We start from the raw sequence: 27,723 nt of genomic DNA, 5'->3' as shown, positions 1-27,723 counted from the left end.
GGTGGGTCAGGTGTTATCTTTGAGTGGGAAAATACCAGGACTCTCAATTTGGTTTTAATTCAGTCAGTTTTTATATTTATGTAGTTGGGACATTATGTGTTTCATAAAGTTTTGCCATCTAATTACCATTTTATTTTCATCCAGATTTGCAGATGATTATAAAGTTGCTATTCAACAGACTTATTCTTGGATAAATCAGATTGATACTTCAGATAAAAATGGATTCTTTGCTCTGGCAAAAAATAAGAAACGTTCAAGACAGAAAACTGCAGTTCATGTGCTAAACTTTTGGTGCTTAAATCCAGCTGTGGTAAGCCTATCATGTTGTAAATGAAAATTCTGTCATTTTGCTCAATGTTTTACACTTGTAAAGAAGATTTTATGTATCTAATATTGTTTCTTTTTAGGCCTTTTCAGATATTAATGGCAAAGTTTGGACAATTGTTTTGACATCTGGGACATTATCACCAATGAAATCCTTTTCTTCGGAACTTGGTGTTACATTTACTATCCAGCTAGAGGCTAATCATGTCATTAATAACTCACAGGTTAGTATGTTTTGTGAAGCCTCTCAGTCTTTTTGCTGCAATATAATTTTATATAAAGAAAATTAGAAGGTACCTGAAATACTAACATAACCTGATAGAACAAAAGAAAAATCTGTCAGCTATTTGATAATGCCAACAGAAGGAAATATGGATAAATAGCTTTCCTTCAGTTCAGTGAGTAAAAATAGACACTTTTGATGGAAAGATTATATTGCAGTTTCTTCATTTAAGTATGCTTTAGGTTTTTAAAAATGAGAATTAAAACAAAAAAATTTAATGTGTTTGCCATAGTTCCTATTGCATAATTATTTGTTCATGTGTTTCTCTTTTCCAACAGACAGTGGTATATCCTTATTCTTTTTATGTCCCCAGTCCTCCAGTGCACCTAGATTAATACCGAACAATAGTGTTTGGCATATATATATACATATACACATACATACATACATACATATATATATATATATATATGGCAAGTACTCAGCATATGTTTGAATATCTGAAATGAATTAAAAGTACTCTCATGAGTCCTATAACTTAAGATTTTAATGTTTTATAACAATACCACGTAAATGTGATTTAATTTCCTAGGAACATATGAATTGTTATTTGTCAATCTACTTAATGCTTCTTCTTATGAAGTAATTTTATGATGCTACATACTTAGCATCTGCTCACCTAACACATTTCTAGTTCTTTTTAAAGCTGTTGTTTTTTTTTTTTTTCTTTTTAAAAATTTTATTTATTTATTGGAGAGGGAAAGAGCATGAGTGGGGGAAGGGGGAGAGCACAGAGCCTGATACTGGGCTTGATTCCAGTACCCTGAGGTCATGACTTGAGCTGAAGTCAGATGCTCAACTGACTGAGCCACCCAGATGTCCCATAAAGCTGTTGTTTTCAACCAAGGTGTATGTGTAGGGACATTTTTAGTTTTCACAATTACTTGTGAGGAACTAATAATATTTAGTAGGTTGGGACCTTGAATGTTAAGCTCCTATATAACCAAGAATTGTGCTTTCTGGAGTGCCAGACTGCTCCTATTTAGAGACATTGCTACAAACAATAGTGAAGAAAAAATATATGTTCCACATTTTTTTTTTCCACATCCTCAACAACATTTATTTCTCATCTTTTTATTTGCCATTCGGACAGGTGCAAGATATATCTCATTGCAAAAAAAAATAAAAATAAAAAAATTTAAAAAAAGATATCTCATTGCACATTGTTGTTGTTGTTGTTGTTGTTTTTCCTTTTGAAGGCGTGTGTGTGTGTGTGTGTGTGTGTGTGTGTATGTGTATACACACTTTCAAGTTCCACATTTTTTTTAAAGATTTTATTAATTTATTTGACAGACAGAGATCACAAGTAGGCAGAGAGGCAGGCAGAGAGAGAGGAAGGGAAGCAGGCTCCCTGCTGAGCAGAGAGCCCGATGCGGGGGCTTGATTCCAGAACCCCGAGATCATGACCTGAGCCGAAGGCAGAGGCTTTAACCCACTGAGCCACCCAGGTGCCCCACGTTCCACAGTTTTAAAAGATTTTTTTTTTAATTCCAGTTAACATGCAGTGTAATATTAGTTTCAGGTGTACAATTTAGTGATTCAGCTCTTACATAGAATACCCAGTGCTCATTATAACAAGTGCTCTCTATGTTCTGTAGTTTTAAGTTGCCTTTTTTAGAGGTCCAAATAAATATGGGAAGTCATTAACAAAATGAACATATATTTTCTCATAAGACTATTGTTACAGGCTTTATGTTCCCAATCTAGTACACAAAAGCCCATTTAACCTATTATGTCAAGGGGTCATAATAGGAAAAATGCTAATTATTCAGTTGAATTCTATTATAATATTTCCCCCAACTTTAAAAATTTGTATTTTATTGTCAAGTGTGTTGTTATCTTTTTAATATCTGTGAGTTCTGCCGTCATGTTCTCCTTATTCCCTACCTGATATTGTCAATTTGTATTTTCTGGTTTTACTTTTTTTAAAAAAATCAGTGTCAGTTTGAGTTTATCACTTTTGTTAATCTTTTTAAAGAATAAACTCTTGGCTTTTTTGATTTTTTCTATTTTATTTTATTTTTAAAGATTTTATTTATTCACTTGACAGACAGAGATCACAAGTAGGCAGAGAGGCAGGCAGAGAGAGAGGTAGAGAAGCAGGCTCCCCACTTGAGCAGAGAGCCTGACAGGGGGCTCAATCCCAGGACCCTGAGATCATGACCTGAGCTGAAGGCAGAGGCTTTAACCCACTGAGCCACCCATGCGCCTCGAGTTCTTCTATTTTAAAATATATTTTTGTTTTATTTTATTTTATTTTTTTTTAGAGAGGGCGGGGAGGAGCAGAGGGAGAGGAAGAGAGAGAATCCCAGGCAGGCCTCATACCCAATGCGCCCTATGTGAGGCTTGCCTTGGGGATTCTTTCCCTTCCACTCTCTGCCTCTCTGCCTCTCTCTCTCTCTCTCTCTCTCCCTCTCTCTCTCTCTTACTCTCTCTCCCTGCCTCACAAATAAATAAATAAATCGTTAATTAAAGAACAAGTATATAATTCTACATAGCCACAATACCATGATCATACTCAAGAAATGTAATATTGGTGCAATATTTATTTTTGGTCCATATTTATATTTCTTGAGTTATTTCCAAAATGTATTTATACTATATTTTTATTCTTGATCCAGGATCCAATTGAGTATTACGTATTACACTTGACTTTAATATCTCTAGTCTTTAAAACTGTTTTTGGACTTTTTTTGTCTTTGTTTATCTTTCATGACATTTTTATAGAATTCAAGTTGGCAGTTATCTTGAGGAATGTCTTATAATCTGGATTTGAAGATTTTATTTTTTGACAGCAGAGATAGAAAGCATAAGTAGCCAGAGTGGCAGGCAGAGGGAGAGGGAGAAGCAGGATACCCCCTGAGCAGGGAGGCCCGACGTGGGACTCTATCCCAGGACTCTGGGATCATGACCTGAGCTAAAGGCAGAAGCTTAACTTACTGAGCCATCCAGGCGCCCCTTTTATAATCTGGATTTTATGATTGTTTCTCCTTGATAAGATTCAGGTTAGGGGCTCCTGAGTGGTTCAATCATTAAGCATCTGCCCTCTGCTCAGGTCACAGTTGGGCTCTCTGCTCTGGAGCCTGCTTCTCCCTTTCCCTCTGCCTGCTGTCCCTCTGCTGTGCTTTCTCTCTGTGGTCAAATAAATAAAATAAAATCTTTAAAAAAAAAAAAAAGATTCAAGTTAAGCAGTTTGGTAACATTACTATATAGGTGATATTGTTACTTCCCCTTGCCTCATGTCAAGAAACAATATCAGTTTGTCTTATTACTAGTTAATCATTTAGTTAAAAGTTGGTTAAACTGGTGTCCATCAGATGTCATCCTGCAAAATGTACCTCAGTCTTATACATCATTTGAAAATATAGGACTATTACATTTTTCAACAATCTGAAGCCTTTATTGTTTTTAGATTACTAATAAGTTTTTTCTTTTTCTTAGTCAAATTAAGTATACAAAAGCTAGGTCTATATGAACGTAGAACAATTGCAAATAACTAAAATTTGGTGGTTCTGATATTTTAAGACTATAGATCTTTGAGCATCAATGAGTTTATAAATTTGTTAAGTATATTAATATTGAATGTACATAGCTCTTGTCATAGTTGAGTCTTAGAGGTTTACCTACAGCAGATTGTACATCTTGTAAGAGTTTAGAATCATTTCTGATTTACTCATTTAATTTGTTCACATCCCACAAAATTTTGTTACATGCTTAGTTTTGTAAAGCTATTGAGGAAGTGAATAAGTAAAAGTTTTTGCTTTTATTGTAAGTGGTCTGCTTAAAGTAAAATTTCTATAAATTTTATATATATATAAATATATATAAATATTTATATAAATATTTATATAAATATTTATATATATTTATATATATATTTATATATATATAATTAATGGTAATTGAAAAACAGCAACAATTTAAAAATAAATTTCCTCTAAACTTGTTGCTTGATTTTCTTTTGACATACATAAAATTAAAGCTCTCAACTAAATGCTAATTTACGTAGTTTAGGCATGACCCTAATATGACATATTTATATTCTAGGTTTGGGTGGGCACCATTGGGTCGGGCCCCAAGGGTCGGAATCTCTGTGCTACCTTCCAGCACACAGAAACATTTGAGTTCCAGGATGAAGTGGGAGAACTTTTGTTATCTGTGTGTCATACTGTGCACCAAGGAATTTTGTGTTTCTTGCCATCTTACAAGGTAAGGAAAGATTTATTTTTTCTTTTGCCTTTAAAATATCACACGGGATTACCATGATAAACTTTCAGAGTTCAGAAGCAACAGAAGAATTAGTTTTCTAAGCATCATATATAATTTTACTTATTTATTAAGATATTGCTTGCTCAATCACTGTTTTACTTGAAATTCTAAGATTAAAAGTCTTCAAGCAAGGTTAGTTATATAAGGACAGTTTATGTGTACATTATTTTTATTTTAGGGACAGCTTGATTTTTTCATAGCTTAAGGAAAGCATTCTTTACTTTCATAAATTATACTTTTTTTTTTAAGATTTTATTTATTTATTTGACAGAGAGAGATCACAAGTAGGCAGAGAGGCAGGCAGAGAGAGAAGAAGGGAAGCAGACTCTCCAGTGAGCAGAGAACCCGATGCAGGGCTTGATCTCAGGACCCTGGGACCACGACCCGAGCTGAAGGCTTTAACCCACTGTGCCATCCAGGCGCCCCATAAATGATACTTTTGAATGTTTCATTAATCTGAATCTAAAGTCAGACTTCCTTTGTTACTCATGTTTTTTACTTCATGTATTTGGCTAGATACTTTTCTAGCTTTTAAAGTCATTCTGATTTTTAATAATATTTTCTTGTGTAAAATTTAGTTCTATAGTGTATTTTAGTCCTAATATTGAAAGCATTAAAACCACATATAATTCCTGAGAGTAAAAGACTTTATCAAGTGACCCTTAAAAATGGTGATATTAGGAGTACGGCCTGAGGGAGGTGCTTAAGCCATGAGGTCAGAATTCTTATGAATAGGATTAATATTTATAAAAGAGGATCTGAGAGAAACCTTGTCCCTTCCACCATGTGAGGACATAGAGAACAGGTGCCAGCTATTAACCAGGAAGTGGGCCTTCACCAAATTTGACCACGCTGGTGCCTTGATCTTGGATTTTCCAGCCTCCAGGACTGTACATGATAAATTTCTTATGTTTAAAAGCTACCCATCTTGAGGTATTTTGTTATAGAAGCCTGAAGGAGACTAAGACACATACTTTGTTAAACAGAGACAGTAAATTAGTCTTCCTGTAAATAAACTGAAAGAATTGCTTTCAGAAGAAATTGAATCAAATAGGTTTTTTTTTTTTTACAAGAACATCCGAAAATAAAGTGGACATAAACATCTTCAAAATTCTTAATAGAAAGCAATGTTTATCCCAGAGTCTGAGCATTTATTACACCAAATGGCTATGTTAAGGAAAACTAAAAAGCTTGGAACTAGAGAAGAGTAAAATCTCGGTAACAATCCCAGAAAGTGAGCCAGAAATGCCCAGTTGAATAAATGAAAGATTTCATATTCTAGGCTTCAAAGGCATTGTAGGAATGATTCTTTATATGCTAGGAGGTAGTTTGGTATCTTTTGTTTGTTTGTTTCTATTTTTTGTGTATATAGAGGAAAACCAAATCTGATATAAAGTTATTAAAACTGACAATAATATAATTGCCATTGAAAAAGTTACAGTGAAAAAACAGACTGTTTAATAATGAACCATCTTTTAGTATCTTTTATTATTTTCTCAAATAATAAAATTTTCATTAGCCAATTTCAATAGTTTAAGAATATATTCTAATTCTGAATATATTTAGGTGAAATATATCACTTGTTAGGAGAAAAGTAACTACTCTAAATATAAAAGTAATGTTACCTCCTAAATTTAATTTTTGGAATAGATTTAGCACAGTATTAATTTTATAGTTTCTGAAATTGATGATTATTGGGTGACTACAGAGCCCAACATTTAAGTATACTTTTTAGCAGATTTATCAATTGGCTTAACAAATGGATTATTTTTCTGCTTCTACCTTTTGAACAAAAAACGATGGGAAGATACAGAAAATAAGCTTTCAAAAAGTATTTTGTTTTGGTTTTAGTTTGTTTCTTTTATTAATAGTGGGATTGATAGTTCTCTGGGGGTTTTGCTTATTTATTTTCTAATTTATTGTCCTTGTACCATATATATCTTTTTTATTGATTTGTATCGACTTCTAATAGATCACATGGATATTAATTCTCTATAAAACATATAAAAAATTCTCTAGTTTTTCATTTTTGAATTATTATAATTTCTTTATTTAAGCTTTAAAAGTTTAATTTGTTGTCTAAGTAATTCTTACACATAATTAAGTAATAAAAAATGATTATAATGAAAAACAGCAGTCCCCTTCCTCACTTCTCACTTTTCAGTCCTACACCTCAGAGGCTTCTCAAATCTTTGACCTATTCCTCTAATATTTATTGTTATTTCTTTTTTAAAAATTGTGAAACATGCATAACATACAATATATCATTTTAACTGTTCTGTGAGTATACAGTTTAGTGCCGTTAAATATATTCGCAATTTATGCAACCATAAACACTGTTCATTTCTACTACTTTTGCATCATCCCAAATGGGAATTCTCTAACTATGAAATAGTAGCTCCTTAGATCCCCTCCCTGCAGTTCCTTGTAATCTCTATTCTACTTTCTGTCATAGGTACCTCATGTAAACGGAATTATACAATATTTGTCCTTTTGTAACTGGCTTATTTCTCTTTAATATAATATTTTCAAGGTTCGTCCATGTTATAGTATTATCAGGGTTTTATTTTTTATAGATGAATAATATTCTGTATGTACCACATTTTGTTTATCCATTCATTTCTCAATGGTGACTTGGGTTGTTTCCACCTTTTGGCTAATGTGAATAATGCTGCTTTGAACATCAGCATACAGATACCTGTTTGTGCCCTTGGCTTTCAATTCTTTGGGATATATACTTAGAAATAGTATTGCTGTATCATATGGTAATTCTGTATAACTTTTTGAGGAACCAACATGCTGTTTTCCACAGCAACTGTACAATTTTAGATTTAGAAAACAACACTGCATAAAGATTTCCATTTTTCCACATCCTTGCCAACATTTGTCGTCTTCTGTTTTTTTTGGTTCATAGCCATCCTAATGGGTATGAAGTGGTATTTCCTTGTGGTTTTGATTTGCATCTCCCTAATGATTAGTGATTTTTGTTGTGTTTATTATCCATTTATGTATCTTCTTTGGAGAAATGTCCATTCAAGTACTTTCCTCATATTTGAATCAGGTTTTTGTTGTTTCTGTTGTTGAGTTTTAGGGGTTCTTTATATTTCTATATATTAATCCCTTATCAGAGATATGCTTTATAAATATTATCTTCATTCTTTGTCTTTTCACTCTGTTGGTAGTGTTCTTTGATGAATAAAAGTTTTAAATTGTGAAATTTTGATCAAGTTTAATTGTTTATTTTTTCTTTTGTTCTCTCAGCTTTTGGTGTCATAACCAAAAAATTATTGCTACATCCAATATCATGAAGATTCCCCCTATGTTTTCTCTAAGTGCTCAATACTTTAGTTGTTACGTTTAGATCTTTTAACCATTTTGAGATAATTTTTTTAAAAGATTTTATTTATTTATGTATTTATTTTAGAGAGTGAGAGAACACAGGGAGGAGCAGATGCAGAGGGACAAGCAGACTCTGTGCTGAGTGTAGAGCCAGACATAGGGCTTGATCCCGCCATCCTGAGATCACCAACTGAGCTGAAACCAAGAGCTGGATGCTCAATTAACTGAGCCACCCAGGCACCACAAGATAATTTTTATATATAGTGTGAGCTACGGGTCCTCCACTACTACTACTACTACTTCTTCTTCTTCTTCTTTTATTTTTTTGCATGTGGATACCGGGTTTTTCCAGCGTCATTTGTTGAAAAGATTCTCTTTTCTTCATTGAAGTATCTTGGTATCCTTTTTGAGAACCCATTAACCACATATGCAAGGACTTAAGTGTGGACTTCCTATTCTTTTTCCTTGGTCTATAAATCTATCCTCATGCCATTATTGTTTCAAATACTTCAACTTTGCAGTAAGTTTTTTTTTTCCAATTTATTTATTTTCAGAAAAACAGTATGCATTATTTTTTCACCACACCCAGTGCTCCATGCAAGCCGTGCCCTCTATAATACCCACCACCTGGTACCCCAACCTCCCACCCCCCCGCCACTTCAAACCCCTCACAGTCTGAGGGGTTTGCAGTAAGTTTTAAAATCAGGAAGTGTAGATCCTCTAATATTATTCTTTTTCAAGATTGCTTTGGCTATTTGGAGTTCCTCAGGATTCCTAGTGCATTTTAGGATTGATATTTTTTCTTTTTCTGCAAAAGAATGCTGTTGGGATTTTGATAGGGGTTGCATTGAATCTATATTTTGTTTTGGTGGTATTACTAATAATGTTATTAATTCTTCCAATCCATGGACATGGGGTGTCTTTCCATTTATTTATGTCTTCTTTAATTGTTTTCAGCAATGTTTGTAGTTTCAGGGTACAACTCTTTAACCTTGGTTAAATTTATTTCTGAGTATTTTTTTTTATCCTGTTGCAAATGGATTGTTTCCTTAACTTCCTTTTCCAGTTGTTCATTGCTGCTGTATGGAAAGAGAACTGATTTTTCTGCATTGATTTTTGTATCCTGAAACTTGCCTGAATTCATTTGCTTTATATGCTTTATATTTGGTGGGTTTGGGGATGGGAAATCTTTCGCTTTCTTTTTATAAGATCATATCTTTTGCAAACAGAGATCATTTTAGTTCTTCCTTTACAATTTGGATATCTTTTACAATTTGGATATCTTTTATTTCCTTTTTCTTTCCTGATTATTCTGCCTAGATCTTAAACTACTATGTTGAATAGAAGCTACTATGTTGAATAGAAGGGGTACAAACCGACATCCCTGACTTGTTCCATTGAGTGTGATGTTAGCTGTGGGTTTTTCATATATTACTTTATAATGTTGAAATAGAGGCTGCCTTGATGTCTTAGGCATGTGGTTCTCTCAACCACATGGCAACTTCTTCAAAGCCAACAAGGGTGTCTCTTTTCAGAACAACAATAATCTTTTAAGGATTTTACCTGATCAAGTCAGGTCCACCCAGGTTAATCTCCCTTTTGATTAACTCAAAACTAGTTGAGGTTGGTTTTAGTCACATCTGCAAAGTCCTTCTACCTTTGCTACATAATATAACCCAATCATGAAGTGAAATCTTATTATTCACATTTATCTCACTCAGAGTGAAGGGGAGAAGTTTATACAGAGTGTGTACAGAGGGCAGAAGTCTTGGAAGCTATCTTAGACTTCTTCCTACACAGGGGTAAATCATCAGGGTAAGAAAAGAGTTAAGAAGAGCCATTAGGATCAGGATTTGCTTCTTTGGCATATGCAGAGAAGATTGAGTAAAGTAAAATGAGATTTGTGAAATGCAGTCAGGTAGCAAAGGCATCATGACTGGCACATAATAAGTTCTCCATAGACACATAAATCGATGGATATTAATTCTCCTTGGTCCAGGTCTTCCTTATTGTGTCTAAAATCCGAGATATTTTAGAACTACAAGCTAACATCTCTGATTTGTACCATAGATCAATACATTCTAATCCCTGCATATTTATTTCTGTATTGAGAAGGAACTTTTAATATTCTTAATTAAATTTTTAAAAATACCAAAATTATTTACATTGAGAAACTTGCTTATATTACAGTTAAGATCTTTCTGGGAAATCTAGTAATGTTATTCACATTTATTTTTATCTACTGGATCCACTGAGGAAATAATTACTGAATGTGTACTTCATGCCAAGGACTGCAAAGCCCTGTTGAAGATTCAGAAATGAACAAGAGCTCTCGTTCTTTTATCCCTTCCAGATGATTTCAGTTTTGGTAGCAGTATCAAATATATTATATACAAATCTCTATGGTATTTGACAAAATCTATAATCATTAGGAAGATAAAAGTGATAAGGAGTTAAGAGCAGGAAAAAAACACATTTGATTGAATGAATCCGTGATGCTTTTCTAGAGGAGATGCTACTTCAGTGGGTGTTAAAAAAAGGTGGGTAGATTTGCAGTGGTGGATATGGTAGTGGAGATCGTATTTTAGACTGAGAGGATCATATTAGCAAAGCCATAGAAAAAGGTTTTTTTTAGTTTTATGTTTTTAATTTTTTTCTATAGAAAATATTTTTATAATCATGAGTTCAGGTTACCTGTGTGAAAGAACTTTAGCTTAATGACTAAAGAACTAAAGAACTCAGTTTAATGACTGAGCTACCAGGCACCCCCGTCTTTCTCATTTTTAAGCTATATTGCATTTAATCTGAAGGAGAAACCGAATTATTCCATTTAAACTATTTTTTTTCTTATTTAGATGCTTGAAGTTTCTATAGATTATGGATTTGCCTTATTTTAAGTAATCAACCGCGCCTTTTTAAGGAATATTTCTTCCACAATGTTAAGTAGAAAGAATCTTCATGGTGTTGAGGCCTTTGGGGTTATTTGAGGTTAGGTGTAATTCTTAAGAATTTTTTGTTTTGGAGTGCCTGGGTGGCTAAGTTGGTTAAGTGTCTGCCTTCGGCTCAGGTCATAATCTTAGTGTCCTGGGACTGAGTCCTACTTCCAGCTCCCTGCTCAGCCGGGAGCCTGGTTCTCCCTGTCTTCTGCTCATTTTCTCTCTCTCTCTCTCTCTCTCTCTCAAAAATAAATAAAATCTTTGCTAAAAAAACAATTTCTCTTTTTAATTAAACAATATTCATTCTTTTGTTCATTCCTTCGTCGATTTTTTTTTTACTTAACAAACATTTATTGGGCACATACTATATTCTGAGTAGACAACTCAAATTACTTGGCCAAGGTCATATGTTTAATTAATGAAAGCACGTGCCTTAGGACTCTTGATTTTCTGGCCCAGTTCTATCTTCATAATAGCTAGCATTCTAGAGTTTGATATATGATATATATTTGATCTGATAATTATTAATTTGGTCTCTTTATTTAGAATAATATACAGGTTTATATGAATACCTATATATTTGTATATCAGTATTTATATTTGCTTTTCACATTTTGCTTTGTTTGTGAGGTAAACTATTATCCTTGGAAGGTAGACATAAGAGCTATTAGGAAGGGGTATGCTGAAAAGTGGCTTCTAATGAGTTAGTGATCAAATGTTCTGAAAAATAGTAGGAGATCATTTGGAAAGTAGCTACTTAAATAACCAGCTTTTTGCTTTATGTGTGTGTGTGTGTGTGTGCATGCATATAGTCATTCATGCCATTTCTCTATAAGTAATATGTGTGTGTTTGTCATATCTGGCTTCAAAGGACCTTTATAAAAATATATCGATTATAATTTTTTAAGTGAAAAATCTAGGGAGAATAAGAGCAGGGAAGTTAAGTTTAATTAGAGTCAGGATGGCTGGGTAGATTTCTAGCTCAAAGAGGCAAGGGTCAAGCAGTAAATCTAGAAGTTGCATTCAAACTGCTCGTGTATCCCCCACTCTCTAACCTTGATTCTAAACTATATTTTCCATGGCTGAGAGCATAGATATAGAAAGCACTTTGGTGAAATGACAGGCAAATTGGTTAAGTTTAACTCATGATTAATTTACTTTACAATATCCGTATTAAAGCAATTTCTTTGAATTTAATATGAGATAGAAAAACTTGGAGGCCCCAGGCATTTGTCTTGGTTACAATCTTTAATATCCATCTATAGTTAATCTTCGTAATAGTAACCAATGGATTTTTCTTTTTGGCTGACAGTTTCAGATTGGCAGCTTTTGAATTTAGGTGATTTGGGTGTTGACAGGTAGGAATCGCCTTGATACAATGGTAGCCTCCAAATATTGCCTATTAGGCAGGCTCTCCCAATGGTAATGGGAAAGAGAAGCTGACAACCCACATTAAAATGCTTAAATCACATAGTTTATTAAATAAATTTAAAACCACAACAAGAGGCAAGGGGATGGAGTTGAGGGTTAGTTAATACATTTAGGACAGAGTCCAAATGGGGCACCTGGGTGGCTCAGATTGTTAAGCATCTGCCTTTGGCTTAGGTCATAATCCCAGGGTCTTGGGACCAAGTCCTGCATCAGGCTCTCTGCTCAGTGCAGAGTCTGCTTCTCCCTCTGCCTCTCATGAATAAATAAATAAAATCTTTAAAAAAAAAAAAAAAAGGTGAGAGTACAAGTGTTTGGAAGGACTACATTACCTAAATCCTGGGTTATACAGTGTTTGTATGTCTCATCTGTATCTCTCTGCTGTTTCAGTTTTCCGTACAGATGGCATGGTTACAAAGACTAAAAATGAGGTTTGAGTAAGGTGCCATAATAATGGAAAGTGCTCAAAGCTAATGCTCATGCTTATTTTATTATGGAAAGTAGGGGTGAGTGCACTTGGCCATAGTTGTAGTCACCAATCAGCCTGCTGGGCAACCATGTATACATTTACTTTTCTTGGGCAGAAGATATGTGGGGCCAGGATGGGTGTCAAGAATGGATGGCTGAATTAAGCGTTCTTGAATATTGAGTGTTTCATATGCCTCAGATATATTTAATATATTTTGAATATTTAGTGTCTACTTGATCCATCCTTCCCTTTCCATCTGTGTGCCTATGCGTATGCTATGCTTATTTGTTTAATGTGTTTTATGGGTTTCCAGCTTCTATCTAGGGCTTGAACATCTTGTGAATTTCGCCCATCCATTTGGTTTCTTGCTTTTTGTATTAGAATTGAATATTCTCAAGTAATACAACAAATGCAAACTATAGATGTGACTTTTTTCAGTCTCTTGACTTCAATTTTAAGGTGCCGGATGCCCAAGGGTTACTACATTTTAAAACTCTTTTGAAAGACATGGCAGTTTCTACAGGACATGGAGAATGAATGGTTAGAATTCAATACCAGTGCATTGGTATTTGCTTTGGAACAAAGGGCTATTTCTGAATTTTTTGAGGTAAAATTTGCCTCACTTGCCCGGGTTAGATTAACATTCGCTTAAAGATGGTATAACTAGAAAGTCATGGTATCATGACAGATTTTGATGTGAAAAATATCAAGGAAAAGATTGAACAGATAGAGCAGCTCAATGTAGCAAAGTCTGTAGGTCATGTAATCCTTTTTTGTTGTTGTTTTTAATAGATTTTATTTTTTTAAAGTAGTTCACAGAAAAACTGAGTGGAGAGTGCAGAGAGTTCCTATTTCCACACTTGCATAGCCTCCAATGTTATTAACATCCCTCAGCAGAGTGGTACATTTATCATACTTGATGAATTTATATTGACATTCATGCAAAGTTCATAGTGTATATTAGTGTATTCTTGGTATTATACATTTTATGAGTTTTTATAAATATATAATATGTATCTACTATTATAATATGCGTAGTAGTTTCGTTGCCTTAAAAATCCTTTGTTCCACCTGTTCATTCCTCCCTCCCCCAATCTTTAGCAACCACTGATCTCTTTGTCTTTATACTTTTGCCTTTTCAAGACTGTTCTATAGTTGGATTCATATAATATGTAGCCTATTTCACTTACTAATATGCATTTAAGTTTCCTCCATGTCTTAGCATGTCTTGCTACCTCATTTCATTTTGGCATTTAATACTATTTATTGTCTGGATGTACCAGTTTATTTATCCATTTACCTATTGAAGGACATCTTGGTTGCTTCCATGTTTTTGGCAATTATGAAGAAAGCTGCTGTAAACATCAGTATGCAGGTATTTGTATGGACATAAATTTTCAATTTGTTTGCATAAATACCAAGGAGTACAATTGCTAGATTATATTTACTTTTGTACAAAATGACCAGATTATCTTTCAAAGTGGCTGTACCATTTCTTGTTCACGCCATACCCTTGTCTGCATTTGGTGTTGTCAGTGTTTTGGATTTTGGCCATTCTTACAGGAGTGTGGTGGTATCTTGTTTTGATTTGCAGCTACCTGGTGTCCTAAGATGTGAGTGTCTTTTCATAAGCTTATTGGCCATCTGTATTTTTTCTTTGGTGAAATGATTGTTCCAGTATTTGACCCATTTTTTAATTGGGTTATTTTCATATTATTGAATTTTACTAGCTCTTTGTATGTTTTGGATGATAGTCATTTATCTGTTGTGTCTTTTGCAAATATTTTCTTCCAGTTTGTGGCTGTCTTCACATTCATTTATTAAATGTTATAATATTTCGACTATCAGTCTTAGTTTTTTTTTTTAAGATTTTATTTATTTATCAGAGAGAGAGAGGGAGAGAGAGTGAGTACAGGCAGACAGAATGGCAGGCAGAGGCAGAGGGAGAAGCAGGCTCCCTGCTGAGCAAGGAGCCCAATGTGGGACTCGATCCCAGGACACTGGGATCATGACCTGAGCCGAAGGCAGCTGCTTAACCAACTGAGCCACCCAGGCGTCCCTATCAGTCTTAGTTTGATCCTCTCTCTGAACTCAGTTATCATTAAGTGGTCTTTCTCCCTCTAGTCTTTCATTCATCAGTTTTTCTCCAAACTGATCATGTTACTCTCTTGTTTAACCCTCAGTATACCAGCAAAAGTAGTTACAGCTTTTTTATTTATTATTATTATTATTATTACATTTAGTTTAAAATATTATTATTACTTTTGGTTTTGGTGGGAGCTTTAGTATAGCTATATTTAAGACAATTCACAGTATGTACTTGTGTCCGTTATAGTTTCATATAGTGTGAATGAGGTCAACTTCATATATTTATCTTTTTTTCTTCTGCAGATTATACACAAGGGAAGGAGGCTTCTTAGTTTTAAACCCACTTTTCTGGATGTGCTCTCCTTTGATGTTTCATAGATACATATAAGTCATTGTAGGAATAATTTATAGAAGAATAAAGGAATAGTTAAAAATTATTAGGGACTTTAACAAGAGTATAGACATAAAAAATCTCTTTGTTACAAATAAATTTTGGTGTACAAATACAATGTCATATGTCTTTTCAGAACAATGAGATGGGAAGGGACGGTCAGTGTTGTCACAAAATATTGTATGATGAAGTCCTTCCTGCTGAGTAATTAACTTGTTGAGAATACCATGATTCCTTCTTGTCCTCAGATATATGTTGACCACTCATTAATTCTTGAATTTGAGAACTTTTATCTAGGATATTTTTATCTGAAGAGTCATAGAGATTTAACTTACACCATCCAACTTCATCATTGTCACTAGAGTTGGAGTGCTGCTCTCTGTCTCTTCATTTATCTTTTACTCATCTAGTAATTATGAAACATCTTCCTTTGTTAATTTCCTTCTTTTTGCCATTTTGGGCAGAAAATGAAAATTTTTTGGTTCTCAGCAGTGTTCAATAAAAGCTAAAAACAGACTATGAATATTGTCCTCAATTTTCCTTTATACCTTCTGAAAAGATGATATAATACTTTGAGTAACACAATAAGAAAAAAGAATGACAGTTTATTTATTATTACATCATCCTACATAATGCCATTATTAATCTATTTTCTTATTCTAGTTTTTTTTAACATTACTAGGAATAATTGGCGTAGTGATGGTGTAGTGATGGGTAATTTGCAGGATAATGAAATAGCTGAATGTTTCAAGATGCAGGAAAAATAATATCAGTAAGATCCCATAATATATCCTAGTATTATAAGAGTTCAGTTAACCTGTACAGTAATTGCAAGATACAATGTTGTTGTTTTAAGTAAATTTTCTTTTGGTAGTCCTCTGAGAGAAAATAGTGATGAAATTATTTGAAATTTATTATCTTACAAATACTTAGAAATGTTGAGAAATGAAAAATGAGCCCATTGGACCATAATAGTATAGCAGGGGTTAAAAAGCTTTAGTAATTCCCTGTTTTCTGAAAGATAGAGCCCAAAATCCTTTGCATTACCTAGAAGCCTTGGCTGGTTTTCAGCCTTACTCCTCCACTCCCCCATACTGTATATACCTTTTTTTGTGTTACATTGTATTATTAGAAGTGCCGTCAGCTGCCATGCATTTTCATACCTACATATATGTAGTAGGCAGAATTCTAAAATCGTCCCCTAAGTTTCCTGGCTCCTAATTGGCACATTTCTTCTCCCATTCAATGAAATACTCATCTAGGTACTGCTACCTAGGCTGTGAAATCAGTAGGCCTTAAGATAGGGAGAGTTATATAGATGGCCCTTATCTAATCACACAAGCCTTCAGAAAACAGTTTTCTGCAGCTGGTTGCAGACGAGGAAGTCAGACACGATCTAGCCTGAAAGCAAATATTCATGTTGTAAACTGATTGGTGGAAGGAGTGGAGCATGTGGCAAGGTATTACAGGTGGCCTCTAGTTGCTGAGAGACATCCTTGCCCAGAAGTAGCAGGAAAACGGGAGCAGTAGTCTTAGAGCCAGTAGGAAATGAATTCTGCCAACAACCGGTGACCTTGGAAGAAAACCCAAGTTTCAGATGAGAACTTCAGCCCTGGCAGACACCTTAATTTTAACCTCATGAGACCCTAGCAAGAATCTGATTGTACTGTACTTGGACAACTTTTCCTCCTCTTCCTTCTCCTTCTTTTTCTTCCTCTTCCTCTTCTTCTTTTAAGATTGTCTTTATTTATTTGATAGAGAAAGAGCACACAAACAGAGGGAGAGGGAGAAGCAGACTCCCCACTGAGCAGGGAACCCGATGCAGGGATTGATCCTGGACCCTGGGATTGACCTGAGCCGAAGGCAGGTGCTCAACCAACTTAGCCACCCAGATGCCCCACTAGACTTCTAATCTACAGAAACTGAGATTAAAAAATGATGGTATTTTTATGCTACAACATGAATGAAGCTGGAAGACATTTTGCCAAGTAAAATAAGGCAGTCACAAAAGACAAATACTGTATGATTTCCTTTACATAAGGTACCTAGAGTAGTCAAATTTATAGAGACAGAAAGTAGAAAAGTAGTTGCCAGGGACTGGGGGAGGAAGGGGAAGTGGGGAATGAGGAGTTGTTTAAGGGGTATATTTTCAGTTTTGCAAGGTAAGTAGAATTTTGGAGATTGGTTATACAATAATGTGAATGTACTTAACACTACTGAACTATATACTTAAAAAGGTTTAGATGGTAAATTTTATGTTATATATGTTTTACTGCAATTTAAAGAATTATTTTAAAAAGTGGGTATTATTTTAGATCACTACGTTTGTGAGTAATTTGTTATGCAGCAGTCATGTTCATAGTTTTGTGCCTGCTTGAGATCCACTCTCACTTTTTTATTATCCAGAGACCCTATGCTCTATAGCCACCTCAGAGCTTTACTCTATTAAGCCATCCTTAACCCTCAGGCAAAGTTAGTCACTCTTTCCTCTGCTTAGCCACATATACCTATAATAGCACTTACACATTATATTTTAAGAATGGTGTGGGGGGATGGTTCTACACTAGATTTTAAGGTAGAGTTTTTTTCCTAGAGCATTTCATCTTCAGGTTTTACAGCAACAGATTTACTGCAGATTCAGGTTGGTAGTACCTGAAAGCACTTAGTAGTGGTTGCTTCTTCTTTTTCTTTCTTTCTTCTTTTAAAGATTCTATTTATTTATTTGTCAGAGAGAGAACACAAGCACAGGGAGAGGCAAGCAGAGAGGGAAGCAGGCTCCCGCTGAGTAAGGAGCCTGACGCAGAACTTGATCCCAGAACTCTGGAATCAATCGCAACCCCAGCGGAAGACAGACGCTTAGCCCACTGAGCCACCCAGGTGTCCTGTGGTGGTTGCTTCTTACTCATTTTTTCCTCTCAGCCTAGGCTCTACCAAGATTCTAATAGTTCAAATGTGCTGACCACATTATAGTCTACTTTAATTATTAGCCTTTTAACAGAGGGATAGAAAACAAATCGTGTTGTTCCCCCTTTCCCTCCTCTGTGCCGCCCCACCCCCACCACCTTTTTTGCCTGCAATTAATCTTGTTGTCAGATAAGGAGTGAAACATATAGATAAATAGATTTCTTCATTCTGATTTCAGCCAACACTTACTAAGCCAATACTTCTTGACTCTAAAGCTGCAAAACTGGTCAAATAAATACATTGGTTATTTCAGACACTGATGAATCAACCATGTAGATTCAGTGAAAAGAAATTCAGAATTCATGTTTTAGAGAGTTTGTGACTTGTTCCATAAATAAATAAATACTGTTTTCAAGAGATAACAAAGTAGATTGTTGTGGGGAAATGTTGGAGTTATTTCTGAAATTCCATTTTATTTGAAATTTTTTATGTTGTAAGTATTATTGCATATTTTTATCAGAATGTATCAATAAGTGACCCTGTAAATAAACATATCAGTATCAGTAGTGCAGCTCTAACATTTTCAGAGTCCTCACTCTTAACAAATTTATGAAAGGGAATACTCCTTGTCACAGAGGACTGTAGGACCTTTCATTTCCATTTAGATAACCAACAACTACAAGTAATCTTACTTACTTTCACTTAGGACAGTATTTCTCCATATTCTTCCCAGTGCATTACTCATTGCATCTATATTGATTGGAAGTTTGATTCTGAAATCCAAGCCAGTCTCTTGAGGTGAAGATGCTGAGTCAGATATCACCAAGTATCTGGTGTTTCAAAAGATATTTATATTTTTGGTTTTCTCATATTTTACATTTGAATATAGCAAGAATTAAGGATATGCCTGTTTTTACTATAATTTTCAAAAGTTGTAAAAATCGCTACTACTTTATTTTTCTTTTTTATTACTATTTAAAAGGAACTGTACTTTATTCCTAACATGTGCCACCTATAGGTAGGTACATATTGAGTGACTAAAAGAAAATAAATATTTCTTTAATATCAGTACCTCATGAAGTGAATAGTGAAGAATCATCTTCAGATGGAAAAAATATGACAGGTTTTACCTATGAAATAAATTATGTGAAAAAGATTACAAAAGATGGTAGTCTGTTTAGGCAAGCCTATTAAAAGCATTAAGACTTGAGTACTGGCTATTAAAGTGAGTAAATGGCAATATTATAAAGTTAAACACATGCCAAAAAACATTTTCCAGAGGACCGGGATTGTAACAATACCATTAATGAGGGCAAGGAGGTCTTAATGCAATTTGCACTTTCTAAAGTTTCAAAAAGAGGCTTTGAGTTCGAGCATTATTAATGTACTGAACATCTGGAACTGTGTAAAAGCTATAGACATTGAGCAAATGCAGAATTTCCCCACTAGGTTGCATTCGAACTTATTGCCTCCCTAGTGGTTGTAAGAAGTTTGAAAAAATAAAATAATGATATCCAGATAAAGCATAAACATTCCAAAATTTCTTTTAATTTTTGAGATCTGACTTAAAAAAAAGTATCTGATCTTACAAATCCAAATGATTTAAACTTCAATTAATAGATTAAATCATCTATATATTATTGTATATGAGCTAGTTTCTCTGTATGTGGATAGTATATGCTCCCTATGAGCTAAGTAAACTGTTTTATCACAGTTTTACCTCACATTTTTCATGTACATAAATCTTAAAACTTGAGAGATTTCTCTGTGTTAATGTACTTTCCTCTAAGTTTTTTTGCTTTTTAGGTTCCTAGTTGGGATACTTAAGAGAACTTAAAAAACAGCTGAGTTATGTGTGTCTTTAGTTATCTGCATGATTTCTCCGACAGGGGGGAGCAGTAATTAAGATGTATAAATGTGTAATTTGAGTGTCATCTACGATGAGAATGGACAAGCTATATATATCTGAGTATTCTGTTATCTAAAACTGAAAATTTGCTATAGACCATTTTCACCAAAATAATCCATATGTTTCGGTTATAGAGCTACAGTCCAAATTTGCATGTATAATCTTCAACAGGAGGCTTTTAAGATACTTTTTTAAAAACCCCCACTGAAGAGATTAAAATAAACACATTGTGTTCTGTGAAAATGTTGTCTCACAATTACCAAATTCTCCCAGTATTCCTTGTACTTCTTTACCTGAATTAAAATCTTTGTATAATTGGAAAGTATGTTATTTCTTCATTAACCCTGTCAGGTTATGGCTGTGTTTTCTCTGTAGTAACTCAGGTTTGCTATCCTTTTTACTCTCCATGCTCTTTCTAAACCTTTACCTCCATTTTTTTCCTGAAGGAAGGGGAAGGGGGTAAGAGAGAGAGGAAAAAAAAAACCTCACCAACAGAAGTTCTAGTGTCTGAACTCATGTCTTTTAATTGATATATATCATCCTTTCCCATTCATCTTTATTGACACCTTACAAATCACTTGAATACTCTTTTATTGAGGATTTTTGGTACTAGTTGTACAAGATTTTCTCTCCCTTCTTACTCTCCTCTCAGACCTTCCATTATTTTGGCCCTTCCTTTTTCATTCATTTATTAAATTCATTCAACAAATATTTATTGAGTACTTTTTATGTGTCAAGTACCCTTTTAGGTACCAGACAATCAGCAGTGAGCAAAATAGAAATCATTGCGCTGGGGTTCCTGGGTAACTCAGTTGGATAAGTGTCTGCCTTTGGCTCAGGTCACAATCTCAGGGTCCTGGGATCTAGCCCTGCATCGTTGGGCATCCTGCTCAGCAGGGAGTCTGTTTTTCACTCTCTCTTTCTCCCTTTGCCCCTCCCCCATGCTCGTTCGCTTTCTCTCAAAAATAAAAATCTTTAAAAAAAAAAAATCATTGTTCTTACAGAAGTTATATTCCAGAGGTATAAGACAGAAAATAAACCAGACCAATAAAAAGATATATTAGATGGTGTCATGGACTGGATGTTTGGGTCAATCTCCCCAACCCCCACCCCCAAATTCATATATTGAATCCCTAACCCCTTGTATTTGGAGATGGGGTCTCTAAGGAAGTTATTAGGTTAAATGAGTCAAGAGTCTGGGGCCCTGACCCAATAATATTAGTGTCCTTATAAGAAGAGATACGAGAAATCTTGCTGTCTTCTCTGCAATGGGAGCACAGAGGAAAAGTGGTGTTGGGACTCAGTGAGATGTCTGTCTACAAGCCTAGACTAGAGCCTCACCAGGAACTTTGTCAGCTAGCACCTTAATGATGAACCTCCCAGCATCCAGAACTGTGAGAAAGAAGCTTCTTTTTTTCTTTCTTTTTTTAGATTTTATTTATTTATTTGACAGAGAGAGAAAGTACAGCCAGGAGAAGTACAGCAGAGGAAGGGAAAAACAGGCTCCCCACTGAGCAGGGAGCTGATGTGGGCTCAGTCCCAGGACCCCAGAATCATGACCTGAGCTGAAAGCAAACACTTAATCAACTGAGCCACCCAGCTGCCCAAGAAGTAAATGTCTAAGCTACCCTGTCTGTGGTGTATTTTTCTCCCAGATTTATTGAGATATTATTGACATAACATGTAAATGTGGTGATTTGTTTCCACCTATCTATTGCAGAGTGATTATGAGGTCTTTTCTTACAGTAGCCTGAATGGACTAGTATGGATAATGGTAAGTGCTATGTAGAAAAATGTGAAGAAGGGGGAGATGAGACTCCTAGGGCAGTGGGAAAAAGTGGTTTAGAATTTTAACTGGATGGTTCTGGATGGCCTGTCAGAGGTGATACCGAGTGAAGGCCTAGAAGGAGAGGAAGCAAACCATTGTGATCTGGAGGAAGAATGTTTAGACAGAGGGAACCTTAAAGTAGAGAGTGGTTTGATGAACAAGAAGGCTGCTGTGGCTGAAGCAGAGTTGGGGTGAGGTGAGAAGAGTAGTAGGATGAGGTCAGAGAAATAAATAGCTACAATAAAGTCATGCCACAGTAAGGATTTATTTTAAATAAATCTGTTTTATTTTAAATGCAATAGGAAGCCATTGGAATAGACTTTAGACTTAATTTTTAAAGGATTATACTGGCTGCTTTCTAGAAAAATGGACTGTAGAGAGCATAGGAAGAAGCAAGGGGACTGTGTAGTAGTCTACTGTAACTTACATGATGGATTGTGGGTTGGACCACTGTGGTAGCAGTATTTGGAGTCTAGATATGATTGAAAGTTGGTTGGCAGGATTTGCTGATGAATCGAATGTGCAGTGTGATAGCGAGTAAGGTTTCCTTTCTGGGCTTTTTTCTTTATCGCTACTGTACTGCTTGTTAATCACATCTGTGTTCATTCTTCAAGTTACATCTGTTGTCTTGGTTTCCCAATTTCGCATTCAGTTCAATTCTCCTCTAAGTGCCACACTCTAAAGAAAAAACTTGTGTGCCTCCTCTCAGTAATTTGCCACACTACACCTTCACTTCTGACACCAGATGTGTGGTTGTCTTATAATTTAACTCAATTCTGACATTGTCTGCCTAGAGATAGAGCCTCAGGTCCCACAGGTTAAAGTTCAATCCCACAAGATTGCCCCCACTCTGACACCAATCTCAGGTCCAGTTTTGTTTACCTGTGTTTCTTATTGGCTGTAAATTGGAGGTGCCACCACCCCCTCCTCAGGTGTGATTAATTTGCTTGAGTGGTTCACAGAACTCAGAGAAACATTTACTAGGTTTACCAGTTTATTATAAAGGATACAGATGAATAGCCAGATGAAAAAGTATTAGGTGAGATCAAGAAAGGTCTGAAGCACAGGAGCCTCTGTTCCCATGAAACTGGAATATACCACCCTGCATCATGTGGATGCATTCACCAGCCTAGAAGCTCTCTGAACTCCATCCTTTTGGGGTTTATGCAGACTTTATTAATATAAGCATGGCTGATTAAATGATTCATCACTGGCAAGTGATTTAACTTCTAGCCCCTTCCTGGAGGTTGGGGTCACAGGCTGAAAGTACCAACCCTCTAATCACATGGTTGGTTCCCCCTGGCAACCAGCCACCATCCTTAGGTTACCTGGGGGCTATCAAAAAGTCACCTAATTAATATATACTTAGGTGTGGTTGAAGAGGCTTATTATGAATAAATAATTTTCACCTCTACAGCTCTGGAGCTATTTCAGGAACTGGAACAAAAGATGCCCCTATCACTCTTACTGCTCAGAAAATTCCAAGGATTTTAAGAGCTGTGTACCAGGAAAAGGGATAAAGACCAAATACATGTTTCTTATAAATCTCAACATCACACATACCCATATACTGAACTGCCAGATAAACATATCAATATATGTATCTCATAGGCAACAAACTTAGATCTTTCCTTTCAGTCTTTCCTCCCAAGCTTTTCCAGTGTTACCATTATGAGTGAATGATAGGTACCACAATCTATATTTGGACTAATCACGGAATTGGGGTCATCTATAAACCTTTTCCCCCATTCCCTGCCATATCTAATCTTACATTTCATTTTAAATTTTATTTTATTTTATTTTTTTTTTTTAAGATTTTATTTATTTATTTGAGAGAGACAGTGAGAGAGAGCATGAGCCAGGAGAAGGTCAGAGAGCGAAGCAGACTCCCCATGGAGCTGGGAGCCTGATGTGGGACTCGATCCCGGGACTCCAGGATCACGCCCTGAGCCGAAGGCAGTCGTCCAACCAACTGCGCCACCCAGGCGTCCCTCATTTTAAATTTTAAATGTTCATTTTAAATCTTAAATACTTTTATTTTTATTCATTTTAAATTTTATTTATTTAAAATTTTAAGTATTTTTATAATTTGCTCACTTTTCTTCACAGTATAATTTTCAAAAAGGTAAATATAAAGTAAAAAACCTATCAAAGAATTTATTCAGTTTGTTTTGATTAATGAGGAAATGAGTATGATGTTAGGCTGATTCAGAGAGCATTTAGGGAACTTATAAGCCATTTAATAAAGGACTACTACTCGAGTTCAGCAAACTGCATTTCCCTATATAATCCTTAACTGGGCCTTTGCCTGCATACAAAGTATATAAAACTAATGTACATATCTTAAATAATAAAGTTGACATTGACATATCCACCACCAACTTAAGAAATAGAACTTTACTCTTACATTAGAAGAACCCACATACCCCTTCACAATTATATCCTTCCATCTTTACAGATAATAGTTTTGCATTTTTAAAATAGTATATATATGTGTGCAAGTACATAGCTTAAATAATATAGTTTTTGAACTTCATATGAATGAAATCATTATGTTATTTATTTATTTAGAGTGTGTGTGTGTAAGAGAGAGAGAGAAAGAGAGAGAGAGAAATAAGAGAGAGCAGGGGGAAAGGGAGAGAGAAAATCTCAAGCAGACTCCCTGTTGAGCATAGAGCTAGATGTAGGGCCCGAGATCATGACCTGAGCCAAAATTAAGAGCCACCCAAGCGCCCCAGTAATTTGCTTTTTAAACTCAGCATCTATAGATTTATGTTCATCCTTGTTGACGCAAGTGTTACTAATTTATTCATTTACACTACGGTATAGTATGTGTTTTTGTGCGTGTGTGGGTTTTTTTTCCAATTTTTAAAATAGTAGTAAAAAACAAAGTTTGCTGCTTAACCATTTTTGATGTATACAATTCCATGTCATTAAGTACATTTACAACATTATACAACTGTCACTATTTCCAAAATGTTTTCATCCCAAATCTAGAAACTCTGTATCTGTTAAACTGTTACTCTTCATTTTCTTCTCTCCCAGGCTTCGGCAAATTCTACTTAATTACTTCCTTTACAAATTTGTCTGTTCTGGGTATCTCATAAAAAATGGAATCATAGGTGCACCTGGGTGGCTCAGTTGGTTAAGTGTCCACCTTTGGCTCAGGATCCTGGAGTCCTGGGATCGAGCCCCACATCGGGCTCCTTGCTCAGGTGAGGGGGAGGGGTCTGCTTCTCCTTCTGCCTCTGCCCATTCCCTCTGCTCGAGCTCTCTGAGTCTCTCTTTCAAATAAATAAAATCTTTTAAAAAATCATATTTGTCCTTTTGCATATTCCTTATTTAATTTACCATGTTTTCAAGGTTTACCTACATTATAATATGTATCACAATTTCATTCCTTTTTCTGGCTGAATATTCCATTGTATGTATATACTACTTTGTTCATCCATTCATCCATTGATGGATGTTTGGGTTGTTTCTACCTTATAGCTATTGTGAATAATGCTGCTATGAACATTGATGTGCAACTCTCCATTTGAGTTTTTGCCTTCACTTCTTTTGGTGATATACTCAGGAGTGGAATTGCTGAATTACATGGTAATTTTATGTTTATAAACTTTTTGAGGAACTACCAAGTTTTCTGCAGTGGCTGTACCACTTTACATCCCCGCCAGCAATGTACAAAGATAACAATTTCTCTACAGGCTTGCCAACACTTATTTTCTGAGGTTTTGTGTTTGTTGGTTTGTTTTATAGTACCCATCCTAATGGATGTGAGGTGGTATCTCATTGTAGTTCTGATTTGCATTTTCCTAATGATTAGTGAAGTTATGCATCTTTTCATGTGCTTATTCATCCTTTGTGTATCTTTGGAGAAATGTCTATTCCAGTTCTTTGCCCATTTTTGAATTGGATTGTTTTTGAGTTGTAGGAGTTCTTTATATTGTCTGCATATTAATCTCTTATAAATAAATTATAAACATTTTCTCTTATTTGTGAATTATCTTTTCACTTTCTTTTTTTTTTTTTTTTCAGATGGCAATTCTATTTTTAATTTTTTTTTTCCCAATTTATTTATTTTCAGAAAAACAGTATTCATTATTTTTTCACCACACCCAGTGCTCCATGCAAGCTGTGCCCTCTATAATACCCACCACCTGGTACCCCAACCTCCCACCCCCCCGCCACTTCAAACCCCTCAGACTGTTTTTCAGAGTCCATAGTCTCTCATGGTTCACCTCCCCTTCCAATTTACCCAAATTCCCTACTCCTCTCTAACGCCCCTTGTCCTCCATGCTATTGGTTATGCTCCACAAATGAGTGAAACCATATGATAATTGACTCTCTCTGCTTGACTGATTTCACTCAGCATAATCTCTTCCAGTCCCGTCCATGTTGCTACAAAAGTTGGATATTCGTCCTTTCTGATGGAGGCATAATACTCCATAGTGTATATGGACCACATCTTCCTTATCCATTCATCCGTTGAAGGGCATCTTGGTTCTTTCCATAGTTTGGCGACTGTGGCCATTGCTGCTATAAACATTGGGGTACAGATGGCCCTTCTTTTCACGACATCTGTATCTTTGGGGTAAATACCCAGGAGTGCAATTGCAGGGTCGTAGGGAAGCTCTATTTTTAATTTCTTGAGGAATCTCCACACTGTTCTCCAAAGAGGCTGCACCAACTTGCATTCCCACCAACAGTGTAAGAGGGTTCCCCTTTCTCCACATCCTCTCCAACACATGTTGTTTCCTGTTTTGTTAATTTTGGCCATTCTAACTGGTGTAAGGTGATATCTCAATGTGGTTTTAATTTGAATCTCCCTGAGGGCTAATGATGATGAGCATTTTTTCATGTGTCTGATAGCCATTTGTATTTCTTGATTGGAGAAGTGTCTGTTCATATCTTCTGCCCATTTTTTGATGTGTTTGTCTGTTTCGTGTGGGTTGAGTTTGAGGAGTTCATTATAGATCCTGGATATCAACCTTTTGTCTGTACTGTCATTTACAAATATCTTCTCCCATTCCGTGGGTTGCCTCTTTGTTTTTTTGACTGTTTCCTTTGCTGTGCAGAAGCTTTTGATTTTGATGAAGTCCCAGAAGTCTATTTTCGCTTTTGTTTCCTTTGCCTTTGGAGACGTATCTTGAAAGAAGTTGCTGTGGCTGATATCGAAGAGATTACTGCCTATGTTCTCCTCTAAGATTCTGATAGATTCCTGTCTCACGTTGAGGTCTTTTATCCATTTTGAGTTGATCTTTGTGTACGGTGTAAGAGAATGGTCGAGTTTCATTCTTCTACATATAGCTGTCCAGTTTTCCCAGCACCATTTATTGAAGAGACTGTCTTTTTTCCACTGTATATATTTTCCTGTTTTGTCGAAGATTAATTGACCATAGAGTTGAGGGTCCATATCAGGGCTCTCTACTCTGTTCCACTGGTCTATGTGTCTGTTTTTATGCCAGTACCATGCTGTCTTGGTGATCACAGCTTTGTAATAAAGCTTGAAATCAGGTAAGGTGATGCCGCCAGCTTTATTTTTGTTTTTCAAC

General features: G+C 35.4%; 1 protein-coding gene across 3 annotated transcripts in view; it reads left to right on the top strand.

Moving 5' to 3' along the window:
• Positions 1-27,723, top strand: part of BRIP1 (BRCA1 interacting helicase 1) — a 189,322-nt gene that overhangs the window by 90,187 nt on the left and 71,412 nt on the right. For all 3 annotated transcript variants that reach the window (XM_044248524.1, XM_044248523.1, XM_044248522.1), the window contains exons 12-14: positions 145-310; positions 408-548; positions 4,655-4,816. In XM_044248524.1, the coding sequence (XP_044104459.1) occupies positions 145-310; positions 408-548; positions 4,655-4,816 (469 nt within the window). The remainder of the gene's footprint in view (positions 1-144; positions 311-407; positions 549-4,654; positions 4,817-27,723) is intronic.

The sequence above is a fragment of the Neovison vison genome, chromosome 5 (genome assembly GCF_020171115.1).
Source record: "Neovison vison isolate M4711 chromosome 5, ASM_NN_V1, whole genome shotgun sequence".
In the NCBI taxonomy this organism is placed as follows: Eukaryota; Metazoa; Chordata; class Mammalia; order Carnivora; family Mustelidae; genus Neogale; species Neogale vison.
Note: the sequence above shows the minus strand (reverse complement) of the source record. Positions and strands in the feature narration are given on the sequence as shown.